At 47.4% G+C, this 27,008-nt stretch overlaps 2 protein-coding genes across 5 annotated transcripts; both read left to right on the top strand.

Moving 5' to 3' along the window:
- Positions 1 to 98: 98 nt before the first annotated feature.
- LOC149852556 (uncharacterized) lies at positions 99 to 27,008 on the top strand. 2 transcript variants are annotated; one of them, XM_090030103.1, is made up of 3 exons: positions 99 to 1,033; positions 1,585 to 6,127; positions 21,519 to 27,008. In XM_090030103.1, the coding sequence occupies exon 2, from the start codon at positions 1,684 to 1,686 to the stop codon at positions 2,698 to 2,700; it is 1,017 nt and encodes a 338-aa protein (XP_089886229.1). In that variant the 5' UTR covers positions 99 to 1,033; positions 1,585 to 1,683; the 3' UTR covers positions 2,701 to 6,127; positions 21,519 to 27,008. The 2 variants fall into 2 exon arrangements, with proteins under 2 accessions (XP_089886229.1, XP_089886227.1); XM_090030101.1 differs by having other exon boundaries at positions 101 to 1,033; positions 1,671 to 6,127.
- Positions 15,054 to 27,008, top strand: LOC149852555 (uncharacterized). Of its 3 annotated transcripts, XM_090030095.1 has the most exons (3): positions 15,054 to 15,344; positions 18,759 to 19,641; positions 21,519 to 27,008. In XM_090030095.1, the coding sequence occupies exons 2-3, from the start codon at positions 18,825 to 18,827 to the stop codon at positions 21,533 to 21,535; spliced, it is 834 nt and encodes a 277-aa protein (XP_089886221.1). In that variant the 5' UTR covers positions 15,054 to 15,344; positions 18,759 to 18,824; the 3' UTR covers positions 21,536 to 27,008. The 3 variants fall into 3 exon arrangements, with proteins under 3 accessions (XP_089886221.1, XP_089886220.1, XP_089886218.1); XM_090030094.1 differs by having other exon boundaries at positions 15,058 to 15,344; positions 18,762 to 27,008; XM_090030092.1 differs by having other exon boundaries at positions 15,058 to 15,344; positions 18,759 to 27,008.

Below are 27,008 nucleotides of genomic sequence, written 5' to 3'. Positions count from 1 at the left end.
AATAATAAAGCAACGCACTTCCAAACCCTGCTATTCCAAATGAGCCCAGCAACCCTCTCACTGAGCTACATTTCCTCCATCTTATGCTCTTCCTTCTAGTCCCACATAACTCCCATCCATGCTACATTTAAGACTAAATATGTCCAATCTAGATTTGTTGAATCTAGTTGCCAAATCTCAAATGAATTCCCCCAACCCAGTCCTCCTCACAGATCCTGCTGAATGAATTCCTCGTTTGCTCTTCTCTCTCACCTGCAACCCCTTCAGAAAATCATAGTTATACTAGCTTCCCCCACCCTAAGGGAGCTGGAACAGATGGTGCTACCCGGAAAGCAAACAAAACCAGACTGTCTGGTTCAAAGTGGACTTGGAGCTGCACTGATCTGTGCTTCGCAGGCCTCGGGGCGATCCCCACGCCACCCCCTGGGAGGATGGGCAGCGAGATGGAGACGAGCGAGGGGCAGAGCACTTCCACGGTTCATGCTGGTTTCTCAGTTTCTTATTCAGGGATGGAGGAAAGAGGCGCCGTCTGTGATGCTTTATTTACAAGTAACAGCAAGACGCCTCGTGCGCTGAAACGGCCTTTCTCCTCCGATGCAGCAAGATGATGCTCAGGAAGCCGGAGGCAGGAGTTGTCCAGAGGATCCAGGAGGCTGGGGGCGCCCAGGCTGCTGGCAGCAGGAAGCACAGGTTTGGGAACTGCTCTGCTTCATTCACGCAGAAGAAAAGTGTCCTTGAGGCCAGCCCCTGGCCGGGCTGCGGGACTCAGGGAGAGGGGCTCCTTAGCAGCTGTCGCTAGAGGGCTCTTGCCCTTGGCTGCTGCAGAGGGAGGGGAGGCTGCTTCATTCCTAAGGATATGGGGGTTGAGCTTCCTGGGTCAGATGCTGCTGCTGCCTCCATTGTGAGCCGGAGCCCGCGCTGAGCAGCTGCTGCTCTTCCTCATGAAAGCCCTCTCTGTGCCCTAGTGACTGGCACCAGCCCCCAGGGCAGCCCCGGCCTCTGTCCACACCAGCTCCTCAGCCGGAGACTCCAGGTAATGGAGAGAGACCTGGGGACGGGCAGGACGCAGGCTCTTTCTGCACACACAGCCCCTGGGGATCTGCGAGTCCCAGAGCTGCGGCTGGCGCGCAGGGGCTCTCCCTCCTGGTCGCATGGTCAGGAGCTCCAGGAGAGTTAATGCCCCGCAAAAACAAACTCTAGGCAGAGAGGAGGGGAGAGGGCGAAGGAGAGAGAATGGGAAAGAGAAACTAGAAGAGGCAGCAGGAGCGATGAATGGGGAGAGAGTTTCCTGGTTCCCATCCCTGCTCCACACGGAGTCATTTCCCTGTGAACAAGGGAAGGAAAAGTCAGCCCTTGCTCCTGAAGTGGTGCCCCCACTACTAAGGTTACCTTCAGGGTCAGTGTTAGAGGACTATCCTGCAGCAGCTCCTTGGATTCATTCCCTTCTAGTCAGAGCCCCAAGGAGTCTGTTACTGGGTGGTTTGGGGATAGAAATGCCTCCTGAGCTTAGCCCCAGTGGGAGGGTCTGGGCCTGGGTCTGGGTCTGGCCTGCAATAAAGTGACTGAGCCTTTGGCAACATGTAGGTGGGTCTCACATTCCTATCTGATGCTCCATCAACACTAATCGTTTCTAAAAAGAAATTAGCTGAAGAGCTGTTTTGGTTTTCCAGCCAACAATGGGGCATGAATGATGCTAAAGAGGTGGGTCACTGGCCTGGCAAAGTGGAACCACTGAAGATGTCATTCAGGATATCCAGGAGGGACCTCAGCCAGAGCCCAGAGAGGAACCTGTCTTGCGAGAGCCAGTTTGGGCTTGAGGAACGGGAAACAGAGCCTATGGAGAAGAAACCTCCTAGACTTCTGCAGGGCATCAAGAAGCGCAAGGACTTTGTGGTGCACCAGGGAACCCAGACAGAGGAGAGCCCTAACATCTGCATCGAATGTGGAAAAAGCTTCACGCAGAACTCCAGTCTCATCAACCACCGCAGGACCCACACCGACGAGAAACCCTACAAGTGTCCAGAGTGTGGCAAGTGCTTTGGCGTGAGCTCCAGCCTCAGCCGGCACCAGCGCATTCACACGGGCGAGAAGCCCTACTCCTGTCCTGACTGCGGGAAGAGCTTCAGTGACAAATCCAACCTAACGCAGCACCAGCGCATCCATACGGGGGAGAAGCCCTACAAGTGTATTGACTGCGGGAAGAGCTTTAGCCGTAGTTCCCACAAGAAGAAGCACCTGCGCCATCCTGTGGGGAAGAGGTTGGGCAAGTGTCCCTCACCACAACATGAAGGCACGGTGGCCAAGCCCAAGCCCAGGAAGAAGGTGGAGGTGCTGAACACGTGTACAGAGTGCTGGCAGAGCTTCAGCCAGAACGCAGACCTCATCAAACACATGCGCATCCACACAGGCGAGAAACCCTTCAAGTGCACTGACTGCGGGAAGAGCTTCAGTGTCAGCTCCAACCTTTTCAGGCACCAGCGCATCCACACAGGCGAGAAGCCCTATACCTGCTCTGACTGTGGGAAGAGCTTCACTGACAAGTCCACCCTGACTCAGCACCAGCGCATCCACACAGGCGAGAAGCCCTACATCTGCACCTTCTGCGGGAAAGGCTTCAGCCATAGCTCCCACCACAAGAGACATGAGAAAATCCACAAAGGAGAGCACCCACTACTGACCTACGCCACTCAGGCATATTGAAGGCTTCCAAGCCTGAGGATTATGCAGGGATTGGGGTGGGCTAGGCTGGGGAAAAGCCATCTGCTTTGGGAGGGATCTGCTGTCTGGACGATTAGGAACTGCCTCAGAAGATTTCCTAGGTGCTACAAACAGAAGGAACTGCAACTCATCCTGTCTGACCTCCTCCATCACACAGACTCAATAGCTTGTGTTTGAGCTAGATCATATTTCTTAATAAGAGATGGCCAGCCTCAATTTAAAGACTCCCAATGATGGAGAGTCCACTATGTCTGCTCCACTGGTTAGCTACCCTTGCTCTAAAATTTGCCTATTTGCTGAACTTTGCTGTTTTCAGCTCTCAGACACTGGATCTTTGCCTGCTGAGTGAAAGAGCCAGCTTGTACCCGCTCTTCACGTAGGTACTTGCAGACTAATTAGCTTATCCTTAACTTTCCCTTCAATGGGCTATGCAGGCAGACCTCTGTAAGTGTCTCAGTGAAAGGCATATTTTAGACCATTCTTTGTAGCCCTTCTGTTAACTTTCTCCAATTTTGCAACATCATTTTTAACTCGTGGACACAGGATCTGGACACAGCATTCCAGGAATGGCCTCTCCCCTACAGGATCAGACCACTTGTCCTTTTGGTCCTCCCACCATCTCCAAATGTTGCTAGTGCCACATACCTCAAAGGAGAATCCAAAACTCCCATAACAGACAATTTCCCAATAACGTATAGTGGGGGAAGACTGCTGGCTATTCCCAGGCAATGGGTGGCTGGCTTCTGCTCACTACTAAGCGCCCCTCATAAATGTTGTCCTTGCTGTTGCTGGGGATGACAGCTCTATCATTTGTATAAATGTCTAATGTGTTTCTGACTGTTGGTTTCTGTAACACCTGGGGTCAGTGTGTTCCACGGGGTATTTATGTATTGCGTAGAATAATGTTTATTTTTATCAGTTTTGTTTTCTGTCTTTCAAGTTTCCTCGATGTCCCTTTGTTCTTGTTATTTTAACACTTCTGTCATATTCCTACTCATTAACCTTCTCTCTAAACTAAACGGCCCTCATCTCTTTAGACTCTTTGGGAATGTCTGCATGTGCATTTACTGGGCAATAAGTTACTGTGCAGTAAATTATTGCATAGTAAGAGGTTTTAAGCCGGTGTCTACACACACAGGCATTACAGCGCAGTAACACTGTGTGTGGACAGACTTGGAAGTAAAGTTAACTCCAAGTCAGCCCACATACACAGTAACGTGACTACACAGTAACTACTCGGGCATAAATTTGCTACCTGCATGATGCAGGTAGCAAACTTACACCCAAGCTGGTGTAAGTCACCATAGTTACAGTGCAGTATGTGTGAGCACATGTAGATGCGTGCCTGGTCTGCACAGTAATTTTCAGTTACTCCACAGTAACCTAAATTGCTGTGCAGTAAGTGTTCATGTGTAGATGTGCCCTCCTTGTACAAAAGTCTCTCTCGGACCTGAGTTAAGGTGTTTTTGTGATATCTTTTATTGAACTAACTGTATAATTGGGAGATACTGAACAAGCTTTTGGGCAAAAAGCATCCTTCCTCAGGTCTAGGGGAAAAGGCAGAACAGGGTGAGTTAAATAACCTAACTGCATTTCCTGGACCATCACAGCCACAAAACATCTTTCCTGGTCATGTACTTAGTTTCCTAACCCATCTCTAGACACCTGCAGTTTCTCCTATATCTTTCTTGAGATGGAGTCACCAACATTGAACACACCCTTAATTCAGAGATTGGCATCAGTATTCTCCGTAGTACTGTTATAAACAACAAGATGCTCTTTAAAGATCTTGTGTTTGTTTGCTTGTTAATCACCTCTGCACACTGAGCAGAGCTGTTCACTCAGCTGTCTACCAACACAACCTGGTATATTTTGCTGAGATATTACAGCTAATTTCTACCCCATTAATGTGTATGAATATTTCATATTGTTCTTTTCAATTGGCCATGTAGTGTCATTAATATTTAACAGCAGTCCCTGCTGAAGTAGATGAAGAGTTATAAAACTTATCTATCTATCTATCTATCTATCTATCTATCTATCTATCTATCTATCATAAGGTTTTTATAGCACTCATCATCATAGTATTAAGCACTTCCTAGATAAATTAAGTATTCATTAAAAATATGAAGGTATCTTGTTGTCTAGTGTGCATTACCTTGCACTTACCTGCACTGAATTCCATCTGCCACCATGTGGCCCACACCCTAAGCTTTGTTTGAGTTCCTCTAAACTCATTCAGTTTCATTTATACAAAAAAAAGCTAAAATAATTCTGTCATCTACAAATGTTACCACCACCCTTCATACCCTCTCTTCCAATTGGTGGTATATCTATTAATATAAGTGCCAAGCCAGAACCACGGGGAACTCTGTTTGTCACTGTAAGCCTCTCTAAATTCCATCTCCTTTGACTTCTTCAGCATTTCCCTGTATTTTGTTCTGACACAAGCACCGCTTTGGAGTCAGTCAGACTTTTGTCTATATTCTTTGGACCAAGATATCTAAGGGGTGAGGTTCCAGATGCCCTTCACTATTCTTAGCTTTTCCCAAGGGAGTGCTATCACTGTTAATGTTATTGAATCTGCATCTGAAGGCTGCAATTAAGATCAGGGCCCCAGACTTACACATACCAAGACAGCTCCTTTCACCAAAGAGTTTACTGTTTAAAGGGACAGCATAGACAAAGGGACTTGTTCAACTGGCAGGTTAGTGGCAGAGCCAGAAACAAAACACTCTTGCATTATTTGGGATCATAAGCAAAATCATCCAAAAAGTCTAGCCCTTATTGGGTTTTGCTCTTACTGTTTCTTTAAAACCATGTCAGGTGCATTAAAAACAGAAAAAAAAAACCCCAGTAAACCCTAAACCCAATAGAAAAATCTATCTAGATTTAAATTCTTCTTAAATGATACCAGGTGAGACGCATAGAAGAAAAGAAAACCCAGTGTGTTTCTAAAAATCTTTGTCCCCTTTCAGAGGCTGTAGCTACATGGGTAAGTAGTATTAGTTATGCCAGTATAGTTCACCTCTTCCCTTTATGGACATTATTATTATTTTGGTAGAAGCGAGCCATTGTTTTTCAATGTAGGTTAAGGCCCATACCAAGAGATGAACCAAAACCAGAAAAAAAGCCACTCATAAGTGTTCATATGATGGAGGGAAGCAGGGGAGGTGGTTATACCGATATAGTCTGCTGGTTTTAATTCAGACTGTAGCTAATACTGAAAACTCTTTCCCACTTAGACTAGGGTGGTCACTGTTTTTCAGATGCCAGCTCTTAGACATCCCCTCCCCTTTTTTATCTTCTAGGTTCTGTCCCTTCTGTGTACCTTATACCTGCTTCACAAGGCTCTGGCCACTGGCTCAGTTGTTCTGAACTGCTTGAATTAACAATTGGCAGATGTAAGGTACGTCTACATGTTCATTAATGCGCTTTAGGCAATGCACATTAAATCTAGTGCCCCCATTGTGAGGTACTAGAAAAATGAGCATTAGCTTATTTTAATGTGCATTATCTAAAGAGCACATTTTTGTGACAATTTGACCGTGTCTACACAAGATGCTGACTGCGCGGTAGCTTGTTACTGCTGCACAGCAGCATCGCATGGCATGAAGCGTGACATGGCAGTACTGCACAGTAGTTATAAGCTACTGCACAGTCAATGTCACCTAAGAGCTGCTCAGCAACGCTACTGCACAGTAACTCACTGCGGTTGCTGCACAGTCATTTAGTACTTGTGTGTTCTTCAGTAAGAACTGCGCAATCTGTGTCTTATGTAGATGCTGCCTTTAGTGCACATTAAATAGTCTAATGTGCATTAAAGTGCACATGTAGATGCATTCATTTATACCCCTGCAAAAGGCACTTTCTCTTTTTTTGCAATTTGTTTTCACAGAAGTGATTCCCTTCTCCTTCCTCATTGTCCTTTGTGAGCAGATCCACAAGAAATGTCTGTGGCACACTCCCATCTTTGAGAATACTTGTAGAGATAGAGGTCTCCTTAGGAAAGCTAATTAACTTCCTCCCAAATGGTTAATGTATGCGAGATCCATTTAGCATCTCTCTCCCTGCATTCAAGAATGTAGCAGATATACTTTCCAAGTACACCATATTAAATATTGGCATTATAGCAGCACTTTGGACCTTCCCTCCCTCCATACTGAATGAGGGCCCTATTGAGCTGTGTGCCATACAAACATCCGCTGAGAGATAGTGTCTGCTCCAAAGAATTTCTAATCCCAATAATTTGACAAAAACCAGTACCAGGTGCTTCAGACGAAGGTGTAAGAAACTCTGCAGCTGGCTCTTACAGGATAAGCTGTCTCTAGGGAAAGTTGCCTTTTAATCCCAATAGTATGGTCTAAGCCAGAGGTGGGCAATTATTTTGGGCAGAGGGCTGCTTACTGAGTTTCGGCAAGCCATCACGTGACAGGCAGCCGGGGCAGATTAATATTAATTTTCTAAATTTTTTAGGGGCCCCATGAGCTGGATAGAATGGCCTGGTGGGCCGCATCCAGCCCTTGGGCTGCATTTTGCCCACCCCTGGTCTAAGCCCTGAGGCACAATCTTATATCCTTTCCAAAACTAGTACTGGATTTTTTTTTCATATTTACTATGGAGACTCTTGTTATTGTCATATAACTATATAGATCTGCTAAATCTAAATAGAGAAGGGAGGGGGAATGGAGGCACAGGGAGTGGAGTGACGTGCTCAAGGTCAGTGATAGAGCCAGACACGGTACCCAGGTGCTCAGGGTCTGTGGCTAATTCACCAAACAGTATGATTTTGCTTGAGCAGCAATCAACAAGGGCTTCTCATCTGTGAGCATCAGCTAACAATGACTACCCATCTCTGTCAGTTCACTGAACCTCCTCTGCCTTTTAGCCGTGTTTTTTGTTTCTTTTCTCTTAGGCAGAATCTAGGGCATAACAGTACTTCTCCATTCACCCTGTGACTGCTTAAGTTTCTTTGATAGCCTCTTGCAAAGCTATTTGATAAAAGGTTTGTTGTAATTTAGCTCTGTTTGTCTGAAGTCAGGTAGAGGGTAGGGCAAGGCAGCATCTTAGTTCAGAGAGCCTTGAGCTCGCATAGGCAATGACCTATTTCATCAAATTACATCACCTGGTTCTCCTTCATTCACTCAGAGAATCCAAATAGCTTTTCCTTTGGTCAGGTCCTGTCATACCCTTGTCATCTAGACCTTTCACAATTTTGAGGATCTTTTCAATTCATTCAGTTGGTATGGGAGCAAACCTTGGTGTCTGCAATTCTCTGCTACTTCCCTAGTAGAAAGAGAGCACTCACATTGCCATCAGCCCCTCCACTATAGTAGGAGATTCAAACGGTTTTACATTGTATTTAAATATTGTTTCAGCAGCTCAGGTGCTTCCTTAGGGCTCTGAAATGCAGCACTAATACAACGTAAGCAATGTGCTTGCCCCAGCACCAACTCTTTACACCCCACAGTCTCTGATAGTGCCTTATCTTTGCTACCTGCACAGAGAACTCTGGTGTGGGTGGTTCTGCAATATCCTCTGGAGTGGGGGGCTTATGCAAAATAAACTTCTCCATAATATCCTTGGCCTCCTTGGATGTCTCCTTTTTTGCCATGGGGACAGAGCAACTGTTCTCTGAGAGCGGCACTCAGAGTTCTGGGATTTGATCTGGGCCACGCTTGCTTCAATCCGTTTGCTGCCAGTTGCGATTGCTGGTGCCCTGGTTCCCGACAGAGCAGGAGTGCCTAATTGTTCAAAATGTAATTTGGAACGAGAAGGAAGAACCAGACATAAGTGTCCTGTGCATAACACAGAGGTGGAAATAGAAGTGGGGTTGAGGAATGAGAAAGGTGGTATTGGTTGAGCAATGAAGTTTGGAAGGGGAGATGAGGTCAAATATCAGGGAACAGGAGAGGTAGGACAGGGGGTGGGAAATGGCGGGGTAGAGCTGGAGAAGGTGGGATTTAGGGGCTGGCAATGGGGATCAAGGAGGTGAGATACCACAACTAGAATTGCAAAGGAAGGGACTGGGTGAGAATACAGAGAGTAGAGCTAAGTCTGGGAAGCAGAAAGGATAATGGAGGAGGCCGGGGCTGAGTCACAGGAAATAGGGGGAGATGAGGCCAAGTGATGACAAGCAGCATGGGAAGTAGGATACAAGATAATCTATTGAATCAGTGGAAAGATTTCAGGAACCCATGTCTAATGGACATACTGGTGCCCACTAGGTTCCTACTGATGGTCCAAGGAGAGAATTTCCATTTTTGTCTTTGACTCTGTAAAGCAGTAGTTCTCAACCGTTTTTTAGATGCATGGCACTCCTCATTAGACTCAAGGCGCCCCTTGGAAAATGCCAGCTCTTAGTTTTCACCTATTTTTGACTACAGAAAAATAATAAAACAATTATTCTGTTGCAAAGAACTCAGACCACAACTGGTTCAAATCACCGGGACCGGACGGACTCCTCCCATGGATAATGAAGGAATTAGCAAGTGTCATAACTGAAACACTGGCAAGGATATATGAGCACTCATGGTGCTGGGGTCAGGTCCTGGAGGATTGGAAGAGGGCCAATGCCATCCCAATCTTTAAGAAAGGGAGGAAGGAGGATCCAGGGAACTATAGACCTTATCTCTATCCCTGGGAAAATCCCTAGTCAGCCTTATTTCTATCCCTGGGAAAATCCTAGAAAAAATTATCAAGGTACACATCTGTAGAAGCCTGCTGGCTAATGTGATGCGGAGAGGCAACCAACATGGGTTTATAGCAGGCAGGTCCTCCCTGACTAACCTAGTTTCTTCTTACAACAAGGCCACCAAATGTTTAGATGCAGGAGTTGAGGTGGATGTTATCTATCTGGACTTCAAGAAGGCCTTTGACACAGTCTCCCATATCATCCTTATAAATAAACTGAGGGGATTTGCCATGGATGATTATACGGTGGACTGGGTAGCAAACTGGCTCAGGGGTCGCACTCAGAGGGTGGTGGTGGATGGGTCGTGTCAACCTGGAAAGATGCGTGCAGCTGAGTCCCTCAGGGCTCAGTTCTGGAGCCAGTGCTGTTCAACATCTTCATCAGTGATCTGGATGAGGAGGTGAGAAGCACCCTGTCCAAATTTGCGGATGACACAAAAACCTGGAGAGGAGGAACCAGATCCAGGCTGACCTAGACAGGTTGGGGAAATGGGCAGAGAGCAATAGGATGCAATTCAATAAGCACAAGTGCAAGGTGCTTCATCTAGGGAGAAAGAACTGCCATCATACCCATAGGCTGGGGGGTGACCTTCTCAGCACACTGAGGCAGAAAGAGATCTTTGAAGGACGAACATGAGTTGTCAATGTGATGAAGCAGTTGGCAGAGCCAATCACACCTTGTCATGTGTCTATAGGTGCTGCACAAACAGGTCCAGGGAAGTAATTCTCCCCCTCTATGTGGCTCTGGTCAGGCTGCAGCTGGAGTACTGTGTCCAGCTCTGGATGCTGCAGTTCAAGCAGGATGCGGACAACCTGGAGAGGATCCAAAGAAGAGCCACTTGCCTGATTAGAGGCCTGCAGGGAAGGCCCTATGAGGAAAGGCTAAGGGACCTTAACCTCTTCAGCCTCTCCAGGAGAAGGCTGAGAGGGGGCCTTGTGGCAGTGTACAAATTTATAAGGGGAGAGCAACATGAACTAGGCGACGATCTGTTTACCAGGGCACCCCCTGGAAAGACAAGGACCAATGGCCATAAGCTACTGGAGGGTAGGTTTAGACTGGACATTAGAAGAAAGTTCTTCACGGTCAGGGTTGCCAGGATCTGAAATGGGGAGGTGAGGGACTCCACTGCCCATATCTCTCCAGGTTGACACGACCCATCCACCACCACCCTCTGAGTGCGACCCCTGAGCCAGTTTGCTCCCCAGTCTACCGTATAATCATCCATGGCAAATCCCCTCAGTTTATTTATAAGGATGATATGGGATACCGTGTCAAAGGCCTTCTTGAAGTCCAGATAGATAACATCCACCTCAACTCCTGCATCTAAACATTTGATGGCCTTGTTGTAAGAAGAAACTAGGTTAGTCAGGGAGGACCTGCCTGCTATAAACCCATGTTGGTTGCCTCTCCGCATCACATTAGCCAGCAGACTTCTACAGATGTGTTCCTTAATAATTTTTTCTATGATTTCCAGGGGAGGTGGTGCTCACCCCATCCTTGGGGGTCTTCAAGAGGAGACTGGACAGGCACCTGGCTGGGATCACATGACCCCAGGGTTGGTGACCCTTTTCTTTCCTGCCAGGGGCAGGGGGTCGGACCAGATGGCCCACTGAGATCCCTTCCGACCCTGGAATCTATGAATCTACAGTCAGAATATTTTTTAACGCCATGGATTCCTATTTGACATCTCTGAGTTTATCTTGTGAATCGTGTTTGCACACCTAACAGTGCTAACATTGTGAGCATCCAGCAGTACCCTTGAAAAATCTCATGGGACCCCAATGTGCCTGGCTGAGAAGCACTTCTTTAGAGCCCTCTCCTCCTCATGACCACTTTCACCTTTTCCATTTCTTTTATGCTTGTCTTGACTTGGGCTAGTTCTACACTGTATGAATGCTCACTGCTGAGTGGAAATAAACACTTATACCATAACATATGACCATACTGGGTTGTTTTTTGTTGAATTATCCATTTCCTTATTTCTTCAGAAGAGGGATGTCTCAGGCGAAGCAGGAATGGGACATAAAGCTTTTCCTTTCTAGGAGTCATCCAGGCACAAGTCAAGGGAACCAGCTGGCTGTGGTCATGCAGAATGGGATACAGGGTCTTTCTTTTTTTAAAGTGCGTTGATTCTCTTCCCAGCCCAGACCAGAAAGGAGTGAGACTGACTGGCTCTGGGCATGGGGCATGGGGAATAGGATAGGGGCTCTCTTGCTTCTAGAGGACATTGGCTCTGATTTAGACCCATGGCAGCAGGGATCAGTTGACTGAAGGGAGTTAGAAATGGTTTACAAGTGCCAGTATGGCCTCAGGTCCAGGGTTTGGCTTGCTTACGAGTGTGTATGAAACGGGACACAGATCCTTTTCACTCTAGGGCAGGCTTGTCCAACATACGGCCTGTGGGCTGCCATGCGGCCCTCCAAGCCATTTTCTGAGGCCCGAGGTGCTGCGACAGGAAACAAAAGTAAACATTGTACTTTCGTTCCGGGGTGGGGGTGATGTGATACTGCTTCCTGTGAGGTCTTTGAATATGGCTCGCCAGCCCACTGGGTGATAAAAAGTTCATGATCCAGCCGCATGTTCAAAAGGGTTGGACACGCCTGCTCTAGGGAGTGCTAGGTCCAATCCAACCGCAAGTCAGGGGAACTGGATGGCTTAGATGAGTAGGGCATGAGGCAGGCAAGGATTGTTGGGAGCAGCAGATGGTATGGAGAGCTGGAGGCTTTCTGTGGATGCAGTGCATGTGGGGGCAAACCTAGGGATCTGGAGAAGGCTTCGTCCTGGAGTCCCAGTACTTGCTGGGAGGAAAACCTTCCTGACCCCTATTACAATACTCATTAGTGCAGAGTAGGAGTGCTAAAATTGACTTTTTGACTTGGGATTAGGGAGCTGGAAGGAGAAAGGTCATTATCAAGAGTCCAATTTTTGCTGTCTCACTTGAAGTTGAAATGTTCCTTTTTGGCCCCTGAACTTAAATAACCATCTAGACAATTGCAGAGTGTCTTAAAAAGTAAATGCATGTGCTGGCCCTTCCTTGCACTCTTCATTATCTTGTCCTTTCCATTTTTCCCCTTGCTGGAGGAATTCTCTGATCAGCCTCACACCCCGGTCTTCTTCTCTTCTCACCCCTCCTCTCTGGGGAGCTCAAGGTGGCCTTTGGGTGCCTGAAGCAGGCAAAGAAAGGCCCTAGAGTTTAGAGCTGTTTATTGCAAAGATTGGTGATAGTCCCAGGGTGAGGTTTTGGCAAGCTGGAGCTGGCTTTCGGGCTGCATCTCTGACATCTCTGGCTCAGAAAACAGGGTGCTTGGGTGCAGGGGCCAGGACATCATGAGCATAAAGCTCCCCTCTCTGGCATAATAACGCAGCCTGTAAGTACATCAGGGGTGTGCATCAGGATCTGGGGGAATACCCCGTCACCTGAGTGCCCCAAGGGATGACAAGGTCCAACAGTCACAAACTCCTCCATGACCGTTTTAGGCTGCACATAAGGAAAAACGTCTTTACTGTTTGAGCCCCCAAGGCCTGGAATAGACTCCCTTCAGAGGTGGTGCAAACACCTACTCCAGACACTGTTAAGAAACATTTGAATGCTTATCTTGCAGGGATCCTTTGGCCCCAGCTGACTTCCTGCCGCTGAGGCAGGGGGCTGGACGCAATGATCTTCCAGGGTCCCTTCCAGCCCTAATGTATGTGAACTCTATGAAATGCTGTATGCTTCACAGCCCCTGTTGCAGAGCAAGGCTTCATATCTCACCTCCAAAAGGAAACAAATACAGGTATCACTCCCCCTTCTCCTCCCATGACTTTGGGTCCCTAAGGCAAGTGAGGAGAGATTGAACCACACTACCCTGCAGGACACAAGTGCTAACTTTGCAGGTAGCTTCTCCCAGAACCTCTAAATCAGACTCCTCTGCCAAGGTCAGACATAGGCCTAGGGCCAGATTAACACATAGGTATAATGGGCACATGCCTAGGGCCCTGAGCTGCTGGAGGTCCTGGTCCTTCCCTCCACGGCGGTGGCACAAATGGCCCTGTCCACCTCCTTTCCCTTCCCTTCCCCTCCCCTTCACTGCCTTGCCACCGCCGCGGCTGCTTCCTAAGACGGCCCACGAGTTTGTTTGCCTAGGGCCCACTAAAGGGTTAATCCAGCCCTCCATAGACCCCAGGAGTCCTGGTTCTGTCTTTCCTGCTGTAACTTGTATATACGAGAGTCCAAGGATCCCAACATGAGCCTGATGGGCATCTGGCTCATGGGGCTGTCAGGAGCCCTGGATGGCAGCAGGAGACGCATACTTCTGGTACTTTTGCTCCGGACATTTCTGGGGACCTAACCAAGGGAGGGGAATGAGCACCACAGCAACAAATGAAATTCAGTGTCAGCAAAGCAATGCACACTGGAGTGAAAAATGTTAAATTATTTAAAATTCGAAGGCCAAATTCACTGTATCGTCACCAGAAGGGACTAATAGAGGCAGTTCAGGGGAAACATTTACACAATGTGCAGCTGTCGTCCAAAAAAAAATAGCAAAAGGTTAGAATGCCTGAGAGATGGGTTGATTGACATGAAATACTGGAGAGAGTCTTAAAATGTCTTTATTTAAACAGTGGTGCTGCCTTATCTGGAGCCCACATGCAACACTGGTCACCCTCCCCTCCAAAAGACTGTAGAATATTTCTGGGAAAGGTTGAATGGCTGAAGGCCTGGGGAAATTTATGTGACAAAACTGAAAAGACTGGAATTGTTACTTTTAGAGAGGCAGGGTATGATACAAGTAAAATAAAATAATGGTCCAAAGATTGGGAGCTCTTGTTCTCCCTGGCACAGAACCAAAGCACAATCAGTGAAATTAAAAGGTGGCAAATTCAAAATCAGTAAAAGGAAATACCTTGCCACACAGCAATGGATCGTAGAGAATTGTGCTGGCAGGGACCTTGAGACACCACCGAGTCTGTAACTGCTGTAAAAGAGGATTAACTTTACTTAAATGTGTCAGGAGACTGTTGAGCTCATTGTCACAGGAAGCCGCTGAAAGCAAGAACTCTACAAGATGCCGCAAACATGCAGTACCTCTGCTCACGCCACAGATTTCAGTTAGTGCAGTTCTGAGTGTTACTCCTGACCCAGCACTCTGCAAGGGGTGTTCAAGTTGGTGTGTCTACACGTTCATGAATGTGCCTTTGCTACTGTGCATGAAGTTTAGTACCTCTAATGTGAGATACTGGATAAAGGCACAGTAGCTACACTAAAGCACAGTAGCAAAGGTGAACTTTTTTTGTGACACTTAACGAGCAGTTGACTAATTCAACTGTGCATTAGTGCATTAGCACGGTTTTTGCTGTGATGCTCTAATGCGCAATAGATCAGTCCACTGTGTATTAAGGTGTAAGACACACTCACCCTGCATTTTAGGATTCAATCAACCTCTACTCAAGACAGAAATGAAACGTGGGGGCACGTGGCACATGTGCCACAGCACTTCCCTCAGAAATATCTGGTCCTGGCACCTGTCCTGCAGCGCATCCATGCTCTGATCCTCTGGTGCCACCTTCTGCCTGTGCCGGAAGGATTGTGGTCAGATCCCTCCTGTGCGGGAGTCTTTCCCAAAGGGGGAGGATAGGGAGGGGGTTTCAGGAGCTGTTGTCGCTAGAGGGCTCTGGCTGTTGCTAAGGGAGGGGAGGCTGCTCTCTCTCTATTTTTGCTGCTCAGGATATCAGGGTTGAGCTTCCTGGGTCAGATGCTGCTGCTGCTGCTGCCTCCTCCATTGTGATCTGAGAGCCTGCACTGGGCAGCTGCTGCTCTCCCAGCTGGGGAGAGACCCCACCGCAGCCCCTCGGTGCCCAGCCTGGGGGGAGCCTTTCTCTGGTGGCTGGCACCAGCCCCCAGGGCAGCCCCGGGCTCCGCCGACACCAGCTCCTGAGCCGGAGACTCCAGGTAATAGAGAGAGACCTCGGGGAAGTGCTGGGGACAGGCAGGACAGGGGCTCTCTGCACACACAGCCCCTTCCTACCTCCCTGTCCCTTGGCTGCGAGTCCCAGAGCAGCTGGCCTGCAGCGGGGGCAGGACTGCAGCTCTGCCCAGGCCTGGTGCCAGTCCCCTGCAGCGGAGTGACCTGTATGCCCAAGCATGAGAGCTGGGCTAACAGGTGAATTGTTCAGCTCTGTCAGCCCTGACTCACCACGGTTCGGCTGTGTTCGCCATGCCAGCACTCCCTCTCTGTGCATTTCTAAGCACTCTGCAATATTAGTCCAAGAGGTTTTTGAATAAAGCATTTGATGGATTGTGAATGCCTGTCTTCTTAAACAAGACATGGCAGTAAATCCGGAGCAGTGTGTGTGTGTTGCGGGGGGGGGGAGATTACTTCTTAGCCCTGCCTCAAATCAGCATTGTGACATATAGCAAATCCCTTATACCTAAGATCTTCTAAAATGGGTAGGAATTTGGGTACCTAGCTTGAGGTCCCCTCCACCCACCAGCTCTGCTCAGATGTCTCAATTTTGACCTGGAATCACAGCATTCAAAATCACTCATCATCTTTGAGAGTGTTAGTCTTAATCTCTCTGTGGGAGCGTCTACACGTGAGCCCCACTGCACAGTTGTTACTGCACAGTCATTTAATACGTGCTTCAGCGCCATACGTGCTGGTACTGTACAGTCCCGGCTGCACACGGGTTGTTTCTGACCCTACTGTGCAGTAGCAGCGAGGTACCGCGCAGCAGTGCATTGCTACTGCGCAGTACCGATGGCATCACAGTTAGTGCCCACTGGCGCTACCTTGCCATAGCGATAAGCTTGTGTAGATTCGCCCAGTGCCTCTGTTTTCCCCCTCTGTAAAAGAGAAGAAATAATGGCCTTATTTATTGGGAGCTGTGAGGATAAATCCATTTGTAATTGTGAGCTGCTCAGGCGTTGCATTGCTGGATACCCTGTACATATTGAGATATACAGACCCTTGCCCAGGGCTAAGTGTGTGTAGTATGATACAAAACCCGGGGGCACCCCTGAATCACATGGGGTGGCTCCCAAAGGCTTTGTTAGGAATCAAGTCCCAGTGGGTTCGGTGGCTCCTGGAGCTGTAACCACTCATGAGCAGACAAGCATTTCTTTGCAAGGCCTTGTGATGAAAGAGTAGAAACAAAACTATGTGTCCTATGGGCTGTAACCATTATTATTATTATTGACATCAGTTGCCAACATTGACAGTTCACAAGTATTATAAGGGATATCGGCTCCCCTGCCTCAGGGCACAAATCAGCCTCTGAGTGTCTAGGCTTAGAAAGGAGGTGCCTGGATGAGCAGGTTATTTCATAAATATCCTTTCTAGGACTCCTCCCTCCCTCTCCTGAAGTAGCTGATATTGGATGCTAAAAAGTCAATAAACCGGATTCCAGTACAGCTATGAAATAGCAATGCTGACCTAGATACACTGCAGCAGCAGGGCACCGGGGGGCGGGGGGCGATATCCCCAGTCCTGAGAAGCCAGATGTGGGGTGGTAGGTCCTGTCACCATGTATTTTGAATAATGAACAGCACTGAGAGTTTTGCTCGCTGTTCAGAGATGGTTTTTGAACATAAAACACAGCAAAGCATGCTCTCCCTCGCTGCACAGGTCCTTACATGGCACTGGTCAGCATGGCCTCTGACCATTGTTCAGTAAATGGAAAACTGAGATTTCCTTGCACAGCTCAAAAAGTTGGAGTGGGCAGTCCCTGCCTCTGCCTAGTCCCCACACTGGTGAGGGAACGTGCTGCTGCCCCATGAGCTCTGCTGTTTTTACATGCTTGAAGGGGTTCAAACTGTCTTGGTGATTGCCATGCTTGTGCCATGGAAAAAACCCTAGGAAATTCTAAAATAAATTATCAACAAGTATTAAAAATTCCCATTCCTCTCTCTGAGGTCTCCTTTCTTCCAGTGTAGCGCAGAGCAGTTGGACCAGAAGGGATCAGTGGGATTATTTAGTCTGACCTGCTGCATTGTATAAACCAGAGACCCTCACCTAGCAAAGCAAATGTATTAAGTGGCAGCTGAGCTAGAGCAGAATTGTTTGGATGAGAGGCCCAGTCTGAACCTAAGTCCCCAGCATGGACACACTTTCTGTGTGACCGTGGGAAGGCTTCTTGACCTAGCCTCAGTCTCCAGTCTGTGCAAATGGGATGATAACATTTCTACCATAAAAAGATACGTTCTTTGGAGATTGTCAGGCAATGTGGCACTTTGGTGACAAGGGGCTGTGGGGCTCTAAGCTAAGCGGAGGGGTGGTGTAACCCAATAATCTGGGGATGTCCCTGGAAGGGATGACACCTGGGTACCTGTCCCAGCTCTGCCACTGACCTCTTGTCTGATTTCAAGTCACTTCCCTTTTGATACTCCTCACACCTGTCTTATTTATTGAGTTCTTAGGCTTTGCGAGGGGAGGCAGTAGCTTTTATTGGACAAACCTGTATAGCTGGAGATGTCAGACACCCTCCCGATATCAAACGCCCTTCCTCCTCAGCTTTGGTAAAGAAGCAGTTACAGTCCGAGCTCAGTACAAGTTAGAACTACATCTTTAGTCTAACCTAATTCTGTTAATTAATTTGATCACTTCAAAGGGAAGGGGACAGAAAGGAGTAGAAATTACCACAAATGAGCAAGTCCATTCTGGAGCCTAGCCATTGCTTAGTTCCACCAACAGAGTTTCTGTGAGTGCATCTGTTGCATTAGATGAGGTATATCACGTTTTGTAGGAACCATGAATTCTAATGATTTCATTATGTTTTTGAGGTCTGAGGAGCAGGGTCTGTCATAACAGTAATGCTTTGAAACCTGTTATGCTCAGTGCTGCACTAACAGGGCAGTGGACAGTAAATCTGGAAAACTGAGGGGCAACCACAGACACTCGTGTTTAAGAAAGACGAAGCAGGGCAGATCAGGGCTGCCAGGATGATCAGAGGCATGAAGAACCTGTTCTAGGAGGAGACTGATAAAGCTTGGCACTCTTAGTCTGGCCAAAGAAAGGCTAAGAGGAGGTATGAGACATAGCACAGGGAGAAAAAGGACTATTAAGACCAATGTGAGTCCAAGAAGAGATGGGTGCACCTGGGCCATGATTACATTTAGGATGACAACCAGGAGCAGGTTTCTAACTATCAGAGCAGTGAGGTGCTGAAGAAGTTTGTCAGAGGAAAGGTGGTCCCAAAAAACCTCACCAGCTGGGAGTTGGGCCTGATTAGTGTAGGGACAAGGCTGTGTGATGTGGCTGCCTGCGATAGCCAGGGACCGGACTTGAGGACCAAGGAGATCCCTTCCAGCCCTCGACCCCCTGTCCTCGCCATAACAGCTGATCTCTGGGCTCCTTCTCTGTTCCAGCAGAAGACAACACTGCGAGGGAGCGCAAGAAGGTGAAACATTCTCCAGACTGCACATTTGCCCAAGATGTCTCCCAAAAAGTCCAAGGCCAACTTGGCCAAGAACCTAGAGAAGAAGAAGCCCACCAAGAACAAGCGCAAGTCGGAGAAGCCAAAGCGGAGTCCTCCGGAGGAGGAGCCGATCGTCTACCAGCCACCCCCCAAGGGCGACCGGCCCAATCTTTGCTCAGAGTGTGGCAAGAGCTTCCTGCACAGCTCGGACCTGGTGAACCACCAGCGCATCCACACAGGGGACAAGCCCTTCATCTGCACGGACTGCGGGAAGAGTTTTCGGCAGAGCTCCACCCTCATCACCCACCAGCGCATCCACACGGGTGAGACGCCCTACGAGTGCAGCTACTGCGGGAAGAGCTTCCGCGTCAGCTCCAACTTTGTGCGGCACCAGCGCATCCACACGGGCGAGAAACCCTACAAGTGCCCCATCTGTGGGAAGAGCTTCACCGACAAGTCCACCCTCACCCAGCACCAGCGGACCCACACAGGTGAGAAGCCCTACAAGTGTGCTGACTGTGGCAAGAGCTTCAGCCGCAGCTCCCACCGCAAGCGGCACCTGCGCAACCCACCCGCCAAGGGCCGGGGCAAGTGCATGCACCGTGGCACAGAGGGCACCCCGCCCAAGCCTAAGGAGATCAAGGTGAAGAAGAAAACCCCCACCCTGGAGGTCCCCAACACCTGCGCAGAGTGCTGGCAGACCTTCACCCAGAACTCGGACCTGGTCAAGCACATGCGCATCCACACGGGAGAGAAGCCATTCACGTGCACCCACTGTGGCAAGCGCTTCAGCGTCAGCTCCAACCTGACCCGGCACCAGCGCATCCACACAGGTGAGAAGCCCTACAAATGCCCCGACTGCGGGAAGTGCTTCACCGACAAGTCTACCCTTACGCAACATCAGCGCATCCACACTGGGGAGAAGCCCTACATCTGCATTTATTGCGGGAAGAGCTTCAGTCGCAGTTCCCACCACAAAAGACACGAGAGGACCCACTCAGGAGAGAACACTGACACCTTCCTGCCCCTGTGGCACTACCCCACTCCAACCTTTTGAATCACCCATTCCCTGCAGCAAGGGACCCCCAGGAGCTGGGGGGAGGGAACTGTGTGATTGCTAGGGCATGGGGCAGAGCGGAGCAAGCAGGAGGTAGCAGGGTGACCTAGGGGGAGTGCAGCTGGCTTTTGGGAGAAACACTTGCTAAGAAGACTGGGTAGAAGGATATGTGGTGGCTCAAGGAACGTGGGTGTGCATTTTAACCAGTGTGCATGCACATGTGTCATATGAGTGCATGCGCCTGTATCATTGAGTGCGTGTGCAGTTGTCTGCTTGTTACTTTGGGGTTTCTTACAGCTTGGCTCTCTTTCTCATGCACACCTTGCTCCTCACCTTAAGCCAGCACTGATGGCAGCTGTAGATTACAATCACACCCTCTTCAAGGGCCCTGTTTGTCAGAGGTCACTGTAAATGAGAATCAGGGGCCTTTTGTCATGCCACATCTGCAGCACAGCAGAGGGCTACATCACAAAAACAGCCCCAGCTGTGGCACCTTCACTGGGCCTTTCATAGAGAGGGCTAGCTGGAGGGCTGAGTTGAGCCTGGGCCATGGGCTGAGCTCCTTTCTCCTTAGAACTGATTTCTCCATGGCAGAAGGAGGGAAAGAAGGCAGCACTGCTCAGCAGTGCACGTGTGAGAGCGTGTGTGTGTGCGTGTGCACATCTTGTCTACATTACTCCTGCTTCTGTAGGGCCATGGAGCTGACTCCTTTCCCAGCACTGAGCTCTGCCTCTTTCATACATCATTATTCAGACTCGAATCTAGCAGCTGATGGGTTTCGAAGAGCAGGGGTTGTTGCTCTTGCTTTGCTCTGTAAATAGCCTCTATGCCTACAGACACATATAGTTGTGATCCCAGATCTGGCCATGAGAGTAAAGGGGGGAACCCTCACTCCTCCCCTGCGCATGCATGGCACGGGGACAGAACTGTGCCTGATGGGAACGAATCACCATGAACAAAACATTGAAACCAAAAATAAAAGTAACCCATGAGCTCCAGTTTGTCTTGGAGCTGGATCTCCCGCTAGTGAGGGGCTGGAATTGGAGGTTGGGAGGAGATAGGTGCTGTGGGTTGAGTTAGTTTACCTCCAGTCCCTCCCACCCACCCATCACCATTGCCCCTTCAGCTGTCACCACACCCAACTCATTCCCAATGGTCCCTGCCCATTTGGGTCTAGAAGGAGTAGCTGTGAGCCACCTTGTCTTTGCTTCCGTGGCTCCAGCTGGCCATGGCTTCATCTGGAGCTTGTTCTTCTCCCTGCCCCATGGGACTGAATCAAGTTTGGGGGATTCCCAGACTCACCAGCAGAATGCAAGAGCCTTGGCTGCGGGTGAGCCCTGGAGGTCACTCAGAGCCAGAGGGGCTGAATGCATGGACATCCCAGCTGGACAGCAGCCTGTCTCCTTCCTGGCAGCCTCTCCAGTCTGGAAGGCAGAAGCCCAGTGACAGCTGTGGCAAAGACAAACCATGCAAAGAGCAGACTTAGAGGCCTTGAACTAGCCTTCCTAGACTTCAGCCCTGGTCTTTGACAGGGCACTTTTTAGCTTCTTCATGTAAGAAACCCATGGTGATCCCAGAAGAGTGGGGCCAGCTGTGGGCTCCTTTTGCTGCTCTCTCTAGGCCTTTCCTGAATGTCTCCCTTCACTCACCCAGGCAAAGAGCAGCTATAGATGAACACCCCTGGGCTGTGTTCCAGTGAGATCCACCGAGCCGAAGAACCTGGGACACTGCCAGCGTGAGAAGGCGGTGCTGCAGGGAGTGTCGATGGTGCTGACCCCAGTGCGCCCATGGGCACTGTGAATCTGGAGGTCCTCAATGGGATGGAGCAGTAACCTCAAGTGAGCAGCCCATTGTGGAAGGACTGAAGCAACTGCCTTCTGCCTCTGAAGAGCACCTGCAGCAGGGCCAGCCACCCAGAATGGGATTCTCCTTCGTGTCCCGTCCCAAGCTCCTGTGCACCACTGCTGCATGCAGTGGGACTGTTCCACTCCAGCCATAACTGCTGGCCAGCGCCGCTGGGTGGAAGATGATGTTAAACAAGCCTGGCTGTGGATACCATTTATTTCACAGAGTTCACTGGATTTCTTTTTTCTGTTAGCAAATTTCCTGCAAGCCAGTGTTCGTTGATAAGAAAATGTCTGTTATTTGAAATAATTTGAGTAGTTTTTCTGAACAGACTTGAAATAGGAATTGTTCACAAAATGTAGCAAGTATTTTGTCAGCTATTCAGTATTTGTGATTTGCTGTTTGACCTGTGCTATCTGTCCATCTATCTGCCACCCTACCCACCTATCTGTCCATTCATCCCAAAACATACCTCTTCTTGTTAGTGTGTAAGTCTATCCCCATATGGCCCCCTTCTCTTCTATGCGTCTATTCCTGTATGTATCTTTCTGTCCATCCTTCATATCTATCTATCTATCTATTATGGGCTTCATCACCTTCGTATGTCAGCGGCTACATAGTATTATGACAAGGACTATTACATGGTTTAGATTCTGTTGCCTGATTGGAGGATCTAACCTTTAAAAACTCTTTCCCTCCCCAGTTATTTTTTTTGTCACAATACACATTTTGTTCCTTGCTAATCAAACGGGTCACTGAACACCCACATGAACAAAATGTTGTACAAATCGTCACAAAGAACAACAGGACATGAACAAACTAGTCTCTGAAACCCTGGTTTTCATCTTGCAACTTGTTTACCTATGGGCTTTCATGTTATTCAGTCTCTTTTTCTGTCCACTTTCAAAAGCTTGTTACTATTATAAGGCAAAGTAAAATGTAAAAAAAAATGGTTGAAACCACTGGGGAGGCAGCTAATGAAACTCAGACTGTTTTGAAATAAAATACCAGCTCTTATCACCTTCCTGGGGGCTTTAAGAGTTATGGAACTGAAGACATCAGAACTGGAACTGGCAGGCTGGACCAGATACATGGCCCTCATACCCCAGGGCCCCATCTCTGACAGTGGCAAGTGCTAGGCGCTTAACAGCAAAGGGCCAAAACCCTTTCATAAGTGTGATGAGGTAACCTGCCCATAGGAGAAGTTCCTTCTGGGACACCACAGAATTTACAGCACTTTTTCTGCAGGAGCATCTCATCTCCATGGGCTTCTCTGGCTCTTCTTCCTGGTAAGCTGGATAATGAAACTGCTTTACTGTGAAAGAAAAGGGTGAAGGTTTCACTAAAATTGGATTCTTCTGGCAAAGAAAGAGAGTGTAACACATGCTATTGCATTGTGATATAAAAGCTGGGAATTGCCAAGGGGCATCTAACTCCCCCTTCTAAATCTAAAAACCAGCTCATAAATAGTAGCATGATGCCATAGAGCTTAAAGAGCTCAGAATCATGATCCACAGTTTAGAGGGAAAGCGTGACTTGCTCCATGTCACCCAGCAGACCAGTATGTCCTTTTACCAAAAAAAAAAAAAAAAAAGAAGCAAATACTGCCATAGGTTTTTTTGGTTCTCTTCACCTCTGCTTTGCTCATTATAGAATCATAGAAAAGTAGGACTGGAAGGGCTTTCAGGAGGTCATCAAGTCTAACCCTGTACTCAAAGCAGAATCATCTCTAAAGCATCCTAAATAAGTGGTTTAATAGATTTCATAGACTTTAGGGCTGGAAGGGACCTTGGAAGATCATCGAGTCCAGACCCCCACCTGAAGGGCAGGAAGTCAGCTGGGGTCATAGGATCCCAGCAAGATAAGCATCCAATTTGCTCTTGAAGGTGTTCAATGTAGGTGCTTGAACCACCTCCAACTGCGGGCTGTTCCAGACCTCGGGGGCTCGGACAGAAAAGAAATTCTTCCTTATGTCCAGCCTGAAACAATCTTGGAGTTTATAACCATTCGACCTCGTCATCCCCTGGGGCGCTCTGGTGAACAAATGTTCCCCCAGATCCTGGTGGTCACCCCTGATAAACTTATAGGTGGCCATCAGATCACCCCTGAGCCTGCGCCTTTTTAGGCTAAAGAGTCCCATAACTCTCAGCCTGTTGTCGTAAGGTCTGTTTTCCTGACCTCTGATCATGCGCGTAGCTCTTCTCTGGACTCTCTCAAGCTTCTCTGCGTCCTTTTTGAATTGTAGAGCCCAAAACTGGACGCAGTACTTCAGCTGCGGCCTCACCAAGGCCAAGCACAAGGGGAGAATGACGTCCCGGGATTTGCTTGAGAAGCATCTATGGATGCAAACCAGCGTTTAGGTCGCTCTACAAGCCGTGGCATCGCATTGCAAACTCATGTTCATCTTGTGGTCAATGATGACCCGCATTGGTTCTTAAAAACCCTGTGAACAACCCTCATAAACAAGGGTTAGAGTGTTGTTGTGGCCATGATGGTCCAGGAAATACATGAAAAGCATGTTTTTTTAGTGATACCTTTCATTGGACTAACTATTAGACAGATGGTCCAACAAATGATATCATCAAAACCCTCTTGCTATTCATCAGGAGCAGGTTTGCAGCTGGTCTGGACAGGAACTGCAATTAAGTATATGTTTATATAGTGTGTGCCTCTACACTTGATCTGGTTAATGTCTCTGTGCATGTCCACATGGCAAATATTAGCAAGAATCCCAGAGAAATGTCCTTTCTATTACCAAGTAGCCTCACGTACTCTGAATATGCCATGTTTTTCTGTGCGCGCGGGGAGGGAGGGGGGAGGGGAGTTTTAAGATTATTCTAATTAGTACTTTTTTAAAAGAGAAAATTGTCACCAGCAGAAATTACTTTCTAACACAACTAAGCAACAAATTAAAAACAGTGAAGGAATAAAGTAGCACAGAGACTGTTGGTTAGGACTCACAATCAGCAAGAAATTGTGATAAAAGAGATATCCTTGTCTTAATCATTTAACAGTTTTCCTCTTCCTGTTAATAATTCAGGGCAACTCTTTATTTTCATCAATTCTATTTGCTCTTGCTGAGGGACATTGATTGGCAGAAGCCACAGGAATCCTAAATACATTTCCATTGTAATAAAGAAAGTCATTTCCTTAAAACTACAGTATTAGGAACTGGAGGAAGGTTTGCAGCAATTTTCTAATTTCAGGCCAGGAGTGTTTCACTCCAAGGCAATTCAAGAAGAATTAGAGATACTGCACCCAAATCCCTTGTCATCCCTTCATGTTATGACTGTGAATTTTCTCTCTGTTTCATTTTGGAATGACAAGGTGTGAAAATCTCAATCTGAGCTTTCCTACTGGTATTCTCTCCAAGAGGAGAATGTGATTCTCTCAGTAGCCGACATTATTTCTTTCCATTTATGTAAAGAGATTCACTGGCTCTGTTTGTTTTTTCAATCTGACCTCATGTTTTTAGATCCCTGTAGTTCTAAAGGATCAAGTTTGAACAAGTTCAAGCAATTTGGCTTCATTTTCTTTTAACTGGAGACATGGATATCTTGTGATTTCCTTATGCAGCTTTTCCCACTGGGTATTCCACTGGCGAATTTGCCCTCTCCCCAGGTTTTTTGATTTTGTAAATAATAAATTATATATAAAATATGTGGTTTGGGACTTTTAGAGCTCTCTTTTAAAAACAAAAAAGATTTTTTAAAGCAAGCGTATCGTTATTTTTAATATTTGTCATATGCCTTAGTACCATGTGCAGGGCTCACCAGGAAAAGAAAGTCATGACCAATGCATCTTGCTTCCTAGAATGACCAAAAACACTTGGCTGCACATAACGATGTCACGATTTTAAGGTCCGATGACCTGGGGTATTGTAGCTCAATATTTCAGAGCTGAAGGAGTCTGGGGCAGGTGTCATCCTTTTATCCTGTATTTGAGTACTGCCTAGTACTATCGGCTCCCGGTTCCTGACCAGAGCTTGACTGTTCATAAATGAAACATTCCAGGGCTAAAACCATTTGAAAAGGCTATTTCCAATATAACGCTTGAATTCTAGCCACAAATGATCATCGTTAATATTAACTAAATCCACAGGAAATAGATCCCTTCCCCAGACTGAGGGTAGCCTGTTCAGAGTCATCTTGGGAGCAATTTTAAACACCTGGAGGAAAGATGGGCAGGGGGTCGGACTCAGTGATCTAATAGGTCTCTTCTGACCCTAGAAAGAAAAAATCTATGAGGAAGGGGAGGTTTCCTCTGGCAGATGGAGGAGGCTGCTCAGGGGAGTTAGAAGAAAGCGTGGGCAATCTGGATTGTTAGTGAAAGGGTGAGCAGCCATGGGACATCATCAGTCCAATGCAGCATGTGGGCATCTACCACATTTACTAAAACTATCACCACTCGCCTCCCAAAATGTTCTCTCCTACCCTATCGTCAGCTTAGAAAGATCAGAGCTTACATGACTGGATCTGTTATTTTATGGCTTATGTTGCATATAATTTCTCGTAATGCCCATCTTCCCTTTCCTTGTCTCCTTCCTTCATCTAGCTTCATGTCCTAGGTTTGGTTCAAATAGGCCTTGATCCTGTATCATGAATACCACGGGACATTGTGATCAAGCATAGAATCAAGCCCCTAGATTGTAAGCTCTTTGGGGCAGGAAATTTACCTTGTTTTTAACCTCTGTAAAACAGCATATAATGTTATGGCAGCATCTAAATGTTTATTATTAATAATAATGATGGTTAATAATTGTGAAGTCTGGTTACAACTGCTGTAATTAAGGTTGTAATGCATTTTCCATAATACCCTCTGCAACTTGAATAAGTTCCGGTATTTTCCAAGCTTTACATCTGCCTGAAGTTAATTTGCCCTTTTAAGGTTTCAGCTTGATTCATTCACCTGCTACGGAGTTATGCAAGGGTGAAAAAATGTATTTTTCCCCATAGTAAAAAAACCCCAACCCACCAGTGACTTCTTTTTTTAGAGTGAGATAACTAAAAAATAAAACAAAACAACAGAGAGGAAGACACCAGCTAAACTGTGAATCTGAGCAGCTCCAAAAAATGTTTAAGTTGCTGTCATTTTGCAGTTTTCTACATGAAGTCTTTTTCATTTTACTAGAATTTTTCACAAAATGTTTGAAACAAGCTTTTCGATAAGAATTTCATGAAAAAGGTTCTAGCACTTGTGTAATTTACCAAAAACGGGGTTTTCAGTAAAAATATAACTCTTTTGATAGTAATTTCCATAGTGTTTCCTGTGAAATGTCAATAAAATGGTTACAACATG

The sequence above is a fragment of the Crocodylus siamensis genome, chromosome 15 (assembly GCF_052110815.1).
Source record: "Crocodylus siamensis isolate JL-2025a chromosome 15, ASM5211081v1, whole genome shotgun sequence".
NCBI classification, from domain to species: Eukaryota; Metazoa; Chordata; order Crocodylia; family Crocodylidae; genus Crocodylus; species Crocodylus siamensis.
This window is presented reverse-complemented; position numbering and strand designations above follow the sequence as displayed.